The 15590-nt window shown below is 40.4% G+C and overlaps 1 protein-coding gene across 1 annotated transcript; it reads right to left on the reverse strand.

Annotated features, from left to right (window-relative positions):
* Positions 1–162: 162 nt before the first annotated feature.
* Positions 163–12864, reverse strand: CHMP2B (charged multivesicular body protein 2B). Its single transcript, XM_074599181.1, has 6 exons — positions 12693–12864; positions 9348–9439; positions 6172–6366; positions 3552–3654; positions 2397–2503; positions 163–2239 (listed from the first exon to the last, which is right to left on the reverse strand). Exons 1-6 carry the CDS (start codon positions 12724–12726, stop codon positions 2126–2128), a joined length of 645 nt encoding a protein of 214 aa, XP_074455282.1. The 5' UTR covers positions 12727–12864; the 3' UTR covers positions 163–2125.
* Positions 12865–15590: the final 2726 nt, after the last annotated feature.

A 15590-nucleotide genomic window follows, 5' to 3' on the forward strand; every position in this document is an offset into this window, starting at 1 on the left:
AAAAGCATAAAGTGCACACTTCATTCAGAAAGGATACAAGCCTTGCTGTTCCACCAAAATACCATGGATGAGTATTTTATACCTAACTAATTTCACATTATGGTTTCTCCTTCAATGCTTAAACGCAGTACTCAGGCACTCAGTTACAGACAGAAGGGAATGCAAACTTGATCAAGTCTTTACTTAATGTAGCAACTACAACAAATATTATACCTCAGGTCAAAGGAAAATTTATCAGAGCTAACAGGAGTCCAAAGAACTAAAGAAAGCCCCCTAAGAGACAGATGTGTAAGACTAACCCTAAAGAGGACAAAGTCATTGTGGAATAAAAAGCCTTTTATTAGTCTTTTACAAAATAACTTTAAAAAAAAAAAAAAAGAAAATTCACCTCATATCAGATGTATGCAATACAAAAACTTACACGTTCCTACCCACTACCTCACAGATTGATAGTTTGTCCGTTACTTCCTTCAAAGAGAAAGAACACCTGCATTTCTATGCCAAAATCCATATGAAGGCTCACCTATGGTTTTTCTTTCTCTGCTGACTTCAATCCTAAAAAGCAGACGGTGTGACAGCCGTAGATTCATAGAGGTTATGGTTTCCTGCTACACTTTCTCTAGCAGCAAAGGCTCTTTATGAAGTTTGTCATCAATTCCGGCCCCCCCCCCACAAGTTATCCTAGTTTCATTCTTGGAAGGTATTTTGATTTTTCTCTTTTTAAAGCCAAGATGATCATGTTGTTTCTGTTCAATGAACAGCCCCACTAAATCAGCACAACTGAGGGGCAAATAATCTCCAGCAGAGTAAGGGCTGAGGAACTTTACGCCATCTGGGAAGCCATAACTGGGAACTGCATTCTCAGACTTTGTCCTCTATTTAAAATATCAACAGTTCTTGTTCATTAGCCGAATGCATTCCACGTAAAGCTAGAATCATGCCGATGCAGTTCAGAGATCATAGAAAAACCTTCACAAAACCAGAACACTTTTATTATAGTGTTTAAGCAAGTAATTATCAGGTATCATCCAAAATTGTTCTCAAAACTAAAATTTAGATTTAGCTTATCAATGTGATCAACTGCATCTTAGTAAACAATACAATTATGCACAGTTATTTTCCATTAAGAAATACTGTAAAATATATACAAATGTTGTTTCAGGCAAGTGTCCTTTTTGCAAGTGCGCAAGTTGCATTTCTGAACAAGTGCATTTCTGAGCTTCAGCACTGAGTCCCATCGAGTGTACGTACACAGAGGTCTCGCCATAGTGTTTTGTGAAACCATCTTAATTACAAGTTTACTCACCTTTCAAAGACTCATTCTGCAAAAAAATCACAAAGGTACAAGATTTATATACATAAAGGCACAGCAATTCTGTTGAAGCCAGCTATGTTACAGTACAATAGAGTTCAATCAGTGCCTTTCATGCAACAAAGTTCACTAACAAATTTAAATCCTCTTCCAGTAAAATTAACTGCACAAGGATTGTAGCCTTCCCTTTCTGTAAAAAGAATAGCCAACTAACCAAAAAGAAAAAACCAACCAATTTAAGCAACTCAAAGTTACTACAGGAACTGTAAAGAAATACATAAAATGCTTTTTCTTTCTGCCTAAGTTTGCTAGACTTCCAAGGCTATTTCTCACCAAAAGAAAATAGTTTCCAACTGAGAGCAAAGGTGAAGTTTCATTTGTGCTAAGATAACAGACTAAGAATTTTCTCTGTAGTGATAGTTTTATAAAAATGATGTATGTTATATAGGTGCTGTCCTAGCAGGCATCACCATCAGCCACAGAATAGCCAATTCTAAAGATAGATCAGGAACTGAGATAGAAGAAAACTTTGAATTCAGAGGACAGATTCAGATCAGGTATAAATGAATTTGTCATTAGAACCACATCCCTGGTTGGTCCAGCGCTCATGCAATGGACACACCAAGTGTATTTCTCCCTGTAAATTGATGCAAAATATTCTCCCCTTCTCCTTCGCCCCGTACCAACTTCAAGTTGTCATTTCTGAAGCTTCAGAGTTTTCCTAGACATCAAGTTGCATTGAAAGAGTATTTGCACTTTTTACATCTGTCTGCAGATGAATAATTAGAAGGCAGACTGTGTATTGCCATCAAGCTAATCAACTCCCAAGGCTTTGAGCTGTCGTTCAATCTCTTCATCCGATATGGTAGCAGCTTTTGATGTTGATGCAGATGGTAAGCCTCTGGCAGCTGACGGAGCTTTGGCCATCTAGAAGAAGACAGAAGTTTTCTTCAGTCAAAATAACCCATGTTATGCCAAGCTGACTTCTACAATAAGACTGTAAAATAAAGGCTGCTAGAATAAACTATTCAAAAAAAGGGAATGAAGGGGAAGAAGCACACGAACCATGTAAAAATAGCCATACCTTTCCAGAGATTTCAATTCCTATCTCATCAAGCACTTGGTTAACAATATCTTGGCTCTCTTCCTCTTCATCAGAAGCATCAAAAATATCATCCAGAGTATCATTAACTTAGAAGAAAGAAGAAAAAATAAATCCACACTGCATTAAGCAAAAAGGTTACTAAAATAACCTAATACCGTCTTCCTACCCTCCCACAATGTAGTAGTAATACCACTGTATAAGATAACAACAGAAATCACCTGTATATTGGAGAGGTTTTCTTACCTCTGCCTTGCAAAGCTGGTCACCTCAGCTAGAGCAACAACAGGGTAAGGCATGACTGCTTTTATAAAAATGTTTAATTTCACCAAAATAGTTCAGTTGCTCTATCTCCCACCTTACTAGACTTCAACATTTCTTACAAACACCTTCTACAGTCCCATGAAAATCCCTTTCCTCTTCCTCCTCCAGGTAAGTTGTGCAATTGTTAACTACTCAGCTAATTTCTGAATTGCAACAATACAGTTCTGTGCAGCTGAGGTGTTCACATCTTGCTCAGCAATATTGTTTTGAGTCCACACTACTTGCTATGGCCAACACAGCAGCAGGGATTAGGATAGGGAGAGGAGACTGTGCTAGCAACACCAGGAAGTTTGGTGTTACTTAGTTCACAGTGGACAGATGCAATTGCAAACAAGAAACTTGCCACACCCCAAGAAGTTGTTTGTGGCTTAAAATAAAAAAAAGGAGACAAAACCATCCCATAACACCATGTAGATAAAGCTGAGATTATCAATATCTAAATTAAAAAGGTCATGCAGAACTATCAGCTACAGAAAGGGCAATTTTTCAAGTCCCCCGACTAGTTATGCCAACAAGGTTTTGAACTGGTCTCAAAGCCTCTTTCCTTCCAGTATGTTCTTTCTGGAAGCACGACGCGTGTTTTGCATGAAGATGGGAAGGAATGGATTCTAGATTTAGCATCTAGAGCTACTAAAAAGCCTAATGCTCAGCCTCCCTGCTCAGACGTGCATTGTTGCGTTTGTTCTTAATTTGTGCCGTCAGTCTTATTAATTGTAGAAATAAAACTTCAAGCATCAGTATTTCTAGACAGGTTCTACCCTTCTAGAAGCACCGTGGGCTGCAGCTAGCTGTTCCCTGCAGCGCAGAACTTACTCATTTCTTCAGTCATTTCCATCTTCATGTTTTCCTTCTGGAAATTCTGCATAGTTTGTAGTGTCTTTTGTGGATCCATTTTCTTATTAACTGCTTGCATTGTCTATTAATATGAAAAAAATCCTTAATCATACAGTGACACATTAGTAAATATCAATATATACATTAAGAAGGAATAAGACTTCCTTAATAAAAAGCATTTCAGTCCAAATTTCACTTTCCTTGTCTCTTTACATCCCGTGAGAACTGTAGATACACAACAGATCAATAGTACAATCTGCACCTAGTAAGAAATATTGCTATCTACTAGTTGAATAAATATGTTTTAAACGTATGCGTCTGTCTTGCACCACAACCCTTCTCCTGGCCTTCTTTTAGGAAAAACCTGCCTGATCTAAATGAAAAGAATGGGACAATACTTCCTAACATTCAGGCTATACACTTCAAAGAGGTAAATGGCTGCAGGTTTTTTATTCAGTAAGGAACACATATTTGAAGTAACACTAGAGGACAGGCATTAAATTGCAATTGTTTATGATACAATTTAATGGAAAAAATTGCTTTTCTCTGAAAAGCAAATATCAAAATATTCAGGAAGTACATATTAGCTTAGAGTGACCCTTTGTAATGGGTAGAGATCTTTCTGTGACAGTGTAATAAACTTCACCTGGTTTACTAAAAGTATGAAGCACTGCCTTTGCAGGCACCAGCATTTAATACTTTCTTCTTTCCTAAGAAGCAAGCTACTGTATCTCTCATGGGACATCAAAACCTAAATACAGACACAAGCAATTCAAACATAAAGTCTAACCATCTTTAAGAAGATAAAAAGAGTTGGTTAATTAAAAGGGATGCTGTCAAGCTACTACAGCTGCTACTGGCTTCGTAGCAGCTCTTCTGCCTTCATGCCTGAGTTTGTTTTAAGTGATAATGTATTATGCTTCTAATATTACTTGAATTTCAAAGACTGTGTACGTAGCCATATTATTTGAGTTTAAAAAGTTGTTCCAGACTTAGGGGATGTTGGTTCTCTAGAGTTCTTTTACAAGAGTTATAGATGGACATCAAAAATATTTGCACTAAACTGATATAGAGTTTATATATCTTCAGAAAATAAAGGTGAGATGCACGATTAAAAGAAACAAGTAACTATTAACCGGACTTCACTGTGTCCAAAATTAGTGCCATACATGCTAAAAAGTGTACAGAAAATACTTTGAAAGCTTTATGTATTTGTCTTGTTTGTTGAGGCAACTGATTCCAAATATTATTCACTGATGGTTATATGAGATTAAGAATAGTCTAAAAGCTTCAAGATGAATGACTGAATACTTTTCTTTAAGTTTCCCATGTTGATAAGGCAAAATACTCACTTTAAAAGTGACCAAAAGAATTTAACACCTTCCTCTCCAATACTGTTACACAAACTAGGCCACAGAGGTGTACCTACTGTGTTTCAAAAACCATTATTTTTCTGGATGCTGGTTAATTTATTTTTTTAATATTTTTGGTTTTTCTACTGATTTAACCTTCGTAATTAGTCTAGTGACACTGGTTTTCAGAAATTTAACCCAAGATGTCTTGTAGATAAAAACAGGTCAAGCACATAATAACTAAAAAGCAAGACCAACTTCTTCATATGCAACATTGTTGTAGGAATGCTGAGTAAGCTGTTAAACATGATCGGTTGTACAGTCAGACAAGCCCGCCCTTTGTGGGTTAGTCACGGAGGATGGAAAGTTTGCTACAGAGCCACAACTGCATCACTGAACAGCTGATATCTGCCAACACACTGCTTCCAAAAGATATCTGACAGCACGGCCTTAGCAGTAAGTACTTTCTGCACTAAGTTGCGTTGCATTACTGCGGTTAACTGGCACATAACTGGATTTAACTTGGACTGTGATAGAAGCACAACTTGTCTACAATGATGTGCGCTAATTCTGTTTCCTACACCTCAAACTGAACAATCCTGCTTGCCAAAAGCAAACTCCCTATTTAGCAATTCAGGGAAACAGGGGAAAATTCACAACTAACTCAGATAACAGATTTTTTTTTTTTTCAGACTGTTCTGTGAGATGAGATTTGTGAGAAAACTTAATGCAATATTGTTTCCTTAGAGCACAGAGAGTGAGAATGACAGGGAACCCCAGATTAGATTTCCTTAGGAAGTTAAGATCCAAAGCAATAACCTACTTTTTGCACAAGACATAAAGCTACCGTGACACACTGCCTTGATTTCTAGATGAAGCATGCCCTACTTTTTCCCAATAAAAACTGCTTGTGACAAGATATACAGGCAACACACTGTAGCAGCACGGTTTGGGGTTTTTTTGATGTACTAAAAGAGTTCTGCTGGCTTCAGAGTTTATTTTTATGATGCAAACATCTGACAGATGTCTAGCCCAAGAAAATATGCTTAGTTAGGTGCTAACTGGTTGGATTGACTAGAGGAAAATTTCATAATATGAATCAAATTACATTTCCCTACTGCAACCTCAACACCATTTAGGGTATTAAGCAGTAAGTTTTATCCCTTCAATTCTCTTATACAAAATAACACAACTTCTGCAAGAATATGCTGCATTTTAATGTAAAAGAATGTCTTGTAATGCATTACTTTTGCTGTAGTCGACATAGCTCCTGCCATCTTCATCTGAGAGTTCATGACCTTCGTTTGCGTCGACATAGAAGTGACTTTAGAGCTAACAGCATATGTTCGATTTTTCTGCTTCCGCAGTTGTACAAGCTGTTTTGCTAGCACTTTACAGGCTTCTTTATTACCAGTCTTAGCCATTTTCTTTATTTCCAGTTCCTGTTAAAAAAGGTATAAGATTAATTGTACAGAATCTTAATTCAAACAAAGACTATAATTAAGCCTTAACACTAATAATTAAATTCTAAAGTTAACTCTCCTCTTTCTTTGTTTTTTGTTTGTGTTTTTTGTTTTTTTTTAAGATATTTAAAGTTATATTAATAGTCTTCCTTGCCTTTCTACCAAGGCTATTTAGTAGAATAAATGCAATGCTGTTATGATTTGACCAAAATTAAAAAACACGAAACTGATTTATAGCATGGCAGCACACAGCTTCCCAAAAGACTTCCAACTTCTGCATAATGTCCAATTCACTTATATGTGCACATTTAATTCCATATCTGGATAGGGAGTAACACTTAAAAACCAAAACACAAAACCAAAAAGTGAAGAAATTATTACAGCCAGACAACTATTAATGCCACGATTCTAATTATCTTTGATTTCTTGCATTCATGGGCAATCAAGCCATATCACCCAGGGAAGAAATGGGGAGTTCATAGATTCTTTTTGACACTTTTTCAGCCTTGAGAGAATCTCATAACCATTCTGAGGAAGAAGTAGATAAAGTTAGATGAGCAATAATTATAGTTTGTTTGCCCACGTAATTTAGCTGGACTTAAGCTAGCTCATAATAAAAGTGATATAATTTGTCTACAACAACATGTGCTTAAACCTTAAGAAAGGCACTTCTGGCTTACAAAAAAAAGCCCTAAACCCCAATCTATCACTTCAAGGAGAAATAGCATGCTATTTAGCCCAAAGGTACCAGGAAAAAGTTTGGCACAAATAATCTTGTCAGCTGGGATTTTTCAAAGATTTGTGACTCGGTAATGTAAACTTTTCAACTAATTTTTCCTTTTCAGCCTTTTTAAGGAGAGCTTGGCAGAGTATCTCGGTTCTTTGTGTATATCCGATTGTACTTTTTCTTTTACCATTAAGTAAAAGTAGCCTTTAAAAACCAGCTTTCTCCTGTGATTTTTCAGAATATACCTCCTACAGGAATACAGCCGCTTCACTTTATGTGCACTGGTAGTCCAGAAAACTGCACTTATAAGAAGATATATTGCTCTGAAAAGGTAAATACTGGTCACCAGCATATGCAAAACAGTCATGTTTAAAAGCAAGTGTAAACTGGCCCACTGCATTAGCTTTACGACTAGGAAAGATCGTGGTTAAGTTTACTATAGAGATGGACTGGCATAAGATCTTCTCTGTAAATCCATAATTTCTAAAAGGCTGTGTCATACCTACTATTTTCAATCCAAGAAGGTAGAGATCAGCAAATAAGAAGCATGAGGCTGTTCAAACATTAGAGGCCTGAAATATATGTAAAGCTGTCCTCTTTATAAGTAGCTTAGAGGGACCACAAAACCAAATTTCTATAGCACGTACAGAATATTATCTCTTTTTTTCGTCTCCTCAAGTATTGTGAAGGACAGGATGGATAAGTTTGCCTGCCAGCAAACACTAGTTTGCACCCTGGTTTTAACAGCAAACATTTGGAAATAGGGATTTTCTCACTGAGATGAAATACCTACGTAGCATTTATAGCTTGATTTTCAAAACAAAATACAAACCTACATCAACCATTGCTGAATCACTGCAGATAATCCAGATGCACAAATCAAACCCTAAATATAGAGGATTTTATTCTTAATTAAGAATTTGTGTAAAAAGCTGAAATACATTGTTTGCTTTTGAGATATGTGGGGCAAGCTTATTAAAGTCAGTCATATTCCTCTGGAAAAATAAATAATCAAAATTCATATAGTCATATGAGGTTACTGAACTGAAACAGAACTGTCTGCATACTTTAAGCTATTTTTATACATAGAATTAATTTTACTGGGTTTTCTCAGAGTAGTACCTCATAGGTAAGGGGAAAAAAAAAGTCTTTCTGAAGAAAGCAGGTAACAAAGTGTTCTAAAATTTGACTGACAAGGCCTTGGTCTTTTTTTACCTGATCTGACCCTGAAAATTAATATTTATTATCCATTGATTCTCTCATCCTAACAGCAAATTTTAAGCAAATAAGACGTATTTCACTTCTCTTTTCTTCCTCTCCTCAGAAATCCAAAATTTCTGAAACAATTTATTGTAGTCAGTAATCAAAACTTCAACTTCAGTACTCATGAAAATTAAGGTTATTTCCAGTCAGAATATTTCATACTGAAAATGCTTTATCTATGAGCAACCTATAGTATCTGACATATTCAGGGCTTTCAGAAATAATTTCTCTGTCCTCTTTTAGTTTATTTTTCCCCGATCTCGGTATTCATGCGACCTGCTGTTATGAAACACCACCTCAATAGCTACTGAACAGTGGCTGGATTTGCATAGCTTTTCCCACAGTCTGAGCATGTCTTCATGCATCAAACCCCACCATCTGTCACATCCATTTATACTGCCACACAGGTGCAGCATCCATTCACTGAATACTTGATAGCTCACACACACTAAGTTCTAAATAGATGTTAATTTAGGCAGATAGTTTTACTATTATTAGCTAGTTTTAGGGAAGTTCTATATGAATGAAAATAACAACCCTATGGGGTATTAATGATATCCTGTGTTTTTTCAAGTACTCTCTCTCATAGCCGTAGTAACATATGATAGCACTGACAGACACTTCCTTTAGTTTTTCCACCACAAGACCACTGATTTACAAACCTTTTACAAAAAAAACCTTCTGAAGGATAGAGAATGCTAAGAATGGAAGGGAAAAAATGTAGTTATTTAATCTAGACACATTGTTTCAGGCTTTTCCTATGTTAAAGGCTGAGAATAACTTCTAGATAGTATTTTTTTTCTGACGCAATTTTAATAACTGAAAAGTCAAAAAGGGGAAGACAACTTTTTTAGTATTCAATTATTATACATTGAGTTATATCTTTTGCCCTTTGCAAGTTTTCTGTTATATTGGGGGTGCGCGTGTGTTTGTTTTTAAAGAGTAAAATAAAGTTGCCAGCTCTACTTACCAGTTGTTTTTCCTGTTTTTCAAGTGCTGCTCTATCTCTGGTTATAGCCCTCTGTGTACCTCTTAACTCTCGATTTTGCTCCTTTATTATATCTGGAAAGGAAATATTTATAGCTGGGAAAAGTTTTCAATACTACTTAAACATCTTATCTGCTAAACACTCTGCAGACATGCAGTATGTTTGACAGCCTCCATTTGTTCAAAATGAACTGTCAGCTATCACAGAGCTGTCAGCATTTCAAATATATGAAACATTAGCACAATACAATTTTATGTATACAACATGATTATGTTTTGGCAGCATAGGCCATATCCCATAACAAAAAGGCTATTTTACCTAGTATGTTTCTTTGCACCATAACCATAGCAAGAGTCTTAACCACACCGTAAGAGTTAGGTGCGCACAGTTTTATGCAAGTTCCACCCTAACTCAGCAATAACATACTCACTGTGAGCCCACTGCATTTCAACCAGCCAGGCCTAACTGCAACAGGTAGATCAGCTGAAGAAACCTTATATAGGAGACCTCAGAGTAGTTAAAGACTTCCCAAGTCCATTAAAACAGCAAAAATACTCCTAGATGCAAGTCCTGGATCCTGCTCTTTTCTGTCCTTATTCTGGTTTGACGGAGATTACTCTCCTCCACAAATGTACCACATCTGTGCAGCCCAATTTCAAGTCAGACTATAAAACAATAGTGTTCGAAATTCCTCAATTAGCGGATGCTTTAGAATAGTAAGACATGAAAGTGGAGGCCTTTATAGAAAATTAAAGTTTCCTGACAACTGAAATAGCCAGCAGAAGATTGAACACTGTCTATCAGGTGAAACATATCATTCTTCATAGGAGTTTCGTCCACCGTACTATTTAAAAATCATGTACCAGTAACATCCACTTACTTCAGCAAGTATTATTTACAATATAGGCATCAATCATGCCAGTTGCAATTAACTTTTGTTAGAATTTCCAGCACATGCTTAGGTGTGATTCACCTGGGCAAAGGTGGAGAGGTCTGCATCTGACTCAGCATCCTCTGACCTTTATAGAGGAAAGGAGTTAGTACTTTTAGGAAGAGATTCATCTGCTCCTAACGTATGTGTCTACATGACATTAGATAAACTTTGTGTGGGAATATAAAAGGAGCAAACTGTCACATAAACTTTGTTTAGAGCTCCCTCTTCCAATCCACAGAAGTAACATCATGGCAGGGCACTGCTATTGTACTTACAAAATTTGAAGGATGTGAAAATCAATACAAACAGGCAGAGTTACTAACAGAAATAAAGGCATGAAGGATAAATCCTCAACACTGCAGCCACTCTTTTCATTTTTTAATGCTTGCGACAATTTTTCTACAAACAAAAAGAAGCATTCACATTCTTCATTCCCACAATCAGAAATACTGTAAAGCATCTATTGCTCAAATTATTTCAGCCTTAATAGGTTTGAATCAGAAAATCCCTGAGCCTTCAGTGGCATTTTAAAGAGGGTATATAGATTACCCTCTCCCATCAGTTGTTTTCAGCCAAATAAATACATAATCCAAACAAACTGCGAAAGAGAGACCTGTTTTTAGAACGCTACTACTGCTCCGAGGGTTACACAAAAAGCATCTTCAGGAGATACAGACTTTTAAATGGACAATAATGAAGAGCTGAAAGATGACACTGAATACAACACTGCATTGTTCACACTGGCAAAGCAGCAGTGAAAATCATTCTGAAAAATAATGCTACAGGCAAGTAATTTTGAAGGTAGACAAACGTATATTACTTGCACAGCTGCACTTGCGAAAATGAAAGAAAAAGCTTAATAGCTACATACATGACTGTCTTTTCTAACTACAATAACTATTAAAAAAATCGCTTAGCGTAGTAAGCTTAAGAAGTAGGAGCTTCAAGACGATAAGAAACAAGAACTGTACTTAAGTCATGAGACAATAAGGTTGAGCATGATGCTTATTGCTGTTGTTTCTGATCTCACATCGTGGTTCAAACTAAGGACAGCAATAAACCGAAAACAACGGCTATCTGCAGTTACAGGCCCTTTCACTTGTTTTTGCAAGTGAAGGCCAAGATGAGAACTTGGTTCTTGTTTCTCTGTGCTAACTGATGCAAATTCCTAGCTTTACTCCAGCAGACAGAAGATGACAGGGTATTCCTGAGACAGCCTTTTGCCGATAACCACTCCTGTGTGTCACGCCGCCGCTGCCTCACACTCCAGGGTGAGGAGGAAGTACCTCCATTCCTGAAAACAGGTTGGACGAGAGATACCCAGCAAGGCTTGACCTGGCCCATACAATCCACCTTGGTCATGGAAGCTTGGTTTCATCTCTTCCTCCCTCCTCTCTTAGGTGTTGCACCAAGAATGGGAAGAGACAAGTGGCAAACATACGTATTCTCCCTTGGTGACACACAATTGGTTGACGCACAGCGTCACTTTTGGCGAGCCATTTTTGAACAAGGACCTGCCTGATTTGACACGGGGCACCCAAGGTGCCAGACAGCCCGCTCCGGGGCTCTCGCCAACCCCCCCGGCCACCCCGGGCCCCACCACCACGCCTGGGGCACACCGATGATTGGGAGAGCTGACCCTGGCCCACAGCACCGCCGCCAGGTAAGCGACCTTTTTTTGGCTTTACTTTGGAGATCGTGATTTCTGCATGAGTTTCAGCGTTTAAGGCGCAGGCTGTCTGCAAACGCACCAAGACCAACCGGGCTTCGTACGTGGTCTTAAGCCAAGGGTGGCCAAAGGTAGTGGCCAGAGGTGGCGGCCAGGCTGCTGCCCGCCCCCCCTCCGCCGGAGCCTGCGGCCCTGCTCGGCCGCGGACTGCCGGCTGCCGCAGGCCGGCTCCGCTCGACTCCCTCTCCGTCCCGGGCTCCAGCAACTCTTCGCGGGCCTGTTCTGTTCCCTTCGCTACCAGCGAGGGACGTTCCTCTTCCCACACCGGGATCACCAGAGCCCGGCTCCCATCACATCCCGCCCCAGCCCGGCCTCCCCACAGGGCCCGATGCGCCGGGAACCCCCCGCCGCGCTGTTCCAGGGGGCCGGCCCATCCCGGGGACTCTCCCCACCACACCGCCCGGCCCGAGCGCCGCCGGTGAGTCACCCCGGGCGGGCTGTGGCCTCCTCCGTTCCCTATGGGTTCTATCCTCTGCCGGGACACAGGGCCCGAGGCCGCCCCACAAGCACCGCCACCGCCCCCGGGCTCCCGCTCCCCTCGAGCCCAGGCCAGGCCCAGCTCTGCGCCCGGGACCGTACGAGAGCTGGGGGCAGCAGCCACGGAGCTGCGAGGGAGGCGGCGGGGCCCTCCCCTGTGCGCCGGCGGCCCCGCGCCTCCACTCACCGTCCACAGTCTTCTTCTTGAAGAGCGAGGCCATGGCGGCAGCCAGCCCTGGAGCCACCGGACCGAGCCCTCTACCGCTGCCGCCTCAGCGGGCTCCTGCCTCCTCCGCAGGTGACCAGGAAGCGGCCGGGCAGCGCGGACCCGCCCCGCTCCGAACTCCCCGCCCGGCGAGGGGCGGGATGGGGCCGGGCCGGGCTTCACAGCCGCCCTGTCCCCGCCTACGCCGCGGCAGAGCCTCAGCGTGCGGGGACTGAGCGGCTCTCCCGGCCGGGGCCGCCGCCGCAGGTCCCCTTCTCCCCACGGCGGGGGTGCCACTGTCCGGGTCGGGACGGGGCACCGTCAGCACCTCCTTCCCTCCCTCTCTCTTACCCACACGGGTTTCTCTCCGCGAAGGGGTTCGGTCACGCCGAGCCGCGGGACTGTCCTGGGTGGCGGGGGAGCACGGAGAAACCCCCGTGGTGATGGTGGTGGGCGGTCTGGGCCATCGTGGCTTCCCGCTCCGTGCACCACTTGAATAGTTTAGGTTTCCTTCGTGTATACCCAATTATTAAAAAAAATTAATTAAATTCAGCGGTGCGGGCTCGCCGCCTCTCCCCCTGCAACTCCGCGCGTGGACAGCCGCAGGCGTTGGGGCTGGGGTGTCAATGGGACACGCGTGGGGTTGGTTTCCACCCGCGCCACGTGGAGCGCTGGGCTACGCGCGTGAGGCATGTGCCGAGCCCAGCACTCCAGCAGCCCCTGCAAGCACAGCGTGGGCTGGCTGGGTTTTTTGGGTTTTTTTTTTTTGGTTAAGGAGCATCCCAGCTTTGGGCCCTGGTCCCAAGTCATTGCCGTGCCCGGGGAACTAATCACAGTCATCTTCTCAGATAAGCCTTTGTCCAAGGCTCCCAGCTGCCGTGGTGCACAAGATGCAAGGGTGTGGGAAAAAAAATAATAATTTTCTTGGTTTTCAGGGCCTAATTACAATCCTTAATTTTTAATGAGGTGTTTTATAATCTAGCCAAGGCTTCATCATTGGCAATTACCTACGTCGACATCGTGGCGTTAGAAAAAAAAATAATAATGGAGCTATAGTAGAAAATCCAGAGCTATTGGTTTGAATACTAGCTAGATACACCTTTACTTACTTTATTGTGTTGCGGGGGGGGGGGGCGGTGTATGTTAATTTTTAAGGAAGAACAAGTGATTGTAATGTAGTAATGTATTTTGATAGCTAGATATAAATTTAACCTGAGGAAGAATTGTAAGTTTATGGCAGCAGGACCCTAATAAACCACACTTTTATAACCTTGCATGGAAAAACAATCTATTAGACTATTCTAATAGCAGCGTAAAGATTTATGTGGACATAGGTAGGTGTAAACTATGTATTTGGTGTCAGTATTTCTTTATTTTCTGGAAATACTAATTTTATTGCTAATAGCAAGTTTTCATTGTTCTTCACATGGCCTTTTCATGTCACTTATTCTTCACCGTTTGTGCTAGACTAAAATCCAGATCATGGAAGTTTAGCGCTTTGCTATAAGTTAAAGAAAATACCATTTACAAGTTCCTGTATGTCTGTACTGCCCATTAGGTGAGATTAGTCAGAGATGAGTTAGTAAGCAAAACTGAAATCCTGGCTTTGAAAATGCACAGATGAAGGGGAGGAGAGTGCTTGTAATTTAGATTCAGTTCCCCACTTTCCTTGAGAGGGGCTGAGCAGCTTAACTGTGGGGTACTCTCAAATGGTGCAAATTAGCCGTGAGACCAGAAAAGCATTTTCCCACAATATTTCTTCATGAATGTTTACTTGTGATGAGGTAAACAAAGATGCTTGTAGTAGGCTTCATAATGGCAATAAAGAAAGTATGTCTGAGCTATTGCTTGCCAAGACTTACTTTTTTGTGCTATAAACCTGAATGTTGGGATGTTATCACATACCTCATTTGAATCTTTTTGGTAATAGTGATAGGATAAAAGAAGACTTTGAATTTATCTTTTAAAAGAATGATGCTTAAGCTTCAGTGTTTCTTTTAGATTCTCAATCTCCTGTTTCAAGATCTAGTTGCAAATCAAAATGTAAAAAGATTATCTTAGTCCTTTATGCTATAGACAAAATTTAAAAATCAACTGCGTGGAATAAATAACCTTTCCTTAGTGACTGTATGCAAATACCAGTAGCAAACAAAAGCAGTGATTGTTTATTTTCTGTTTGTTGGATATTGGATAAAGCAGGACACAAAAACTGGTTCAGAAGGATGATACAATATCCTGTATTAATTTGAAATTGAGCATCTTCAAATCAAAATATGAAAAATGTATTTCAATAAGATAAAGAGATTAATTGCAGGAAAGCTAATCTGCAGTCCGGAGTTGTACTTAGAAAAAGGTGGTGTGTGTCTGTTTGTTTTTGAATACATATATAAGCCACTCTAACATTGGTCCATTGAAGTGTTTAAGCATATTGTTCATTTAAACCAGTTGACTAGGTTTGGTCTGCTTAAAGTTAAACATGTTCAGGTGCTCAGATGAAATGGCTGCTATGAAGAGACCATTGCAAATCAGCCTTTTCAGGTACTGTTCTTTTGAATAGTAGAGATAGTAGCTGTTTTGCAAAAATGCTTTCCTGATGCACTCACGGGAGAAAAAGGAGAGGTGAGCTTTCAGGCATGTGAGTCTTGACGAAACTCTCAAGGTTATGCTTTTAATCTTTTCAAGATTTCTGGCTACATCAGCTGGTCTAATGAAAGTTATTAGTCTTCCTTAACTCCCTTTCTAGGGTGAGGGAAACATTGCAAGTGAACTTTAGCTGACAAGCTAAGGCAGACTGTCTTGGGATGCTTTGTGGATAATGACCCAAATTCAGTACTCCGTTTGATCTATTCTGGGCCTGTCTAATTTCTCATCTGCAGACAT

This window comes from Larus michahellis, chromosome 1, assembly GCF_964199755.1.
Source record: "Larus michahellis chromosome 1, bLarMic1.1, whole genome shotgun sequence".
NCBI classification, from domain to species: domain Eukaryota; kingdom Metazoa; phylum Chordata; class Aves; order Charadriiformes; family Laridae; genus Larus; species Larus michahellis.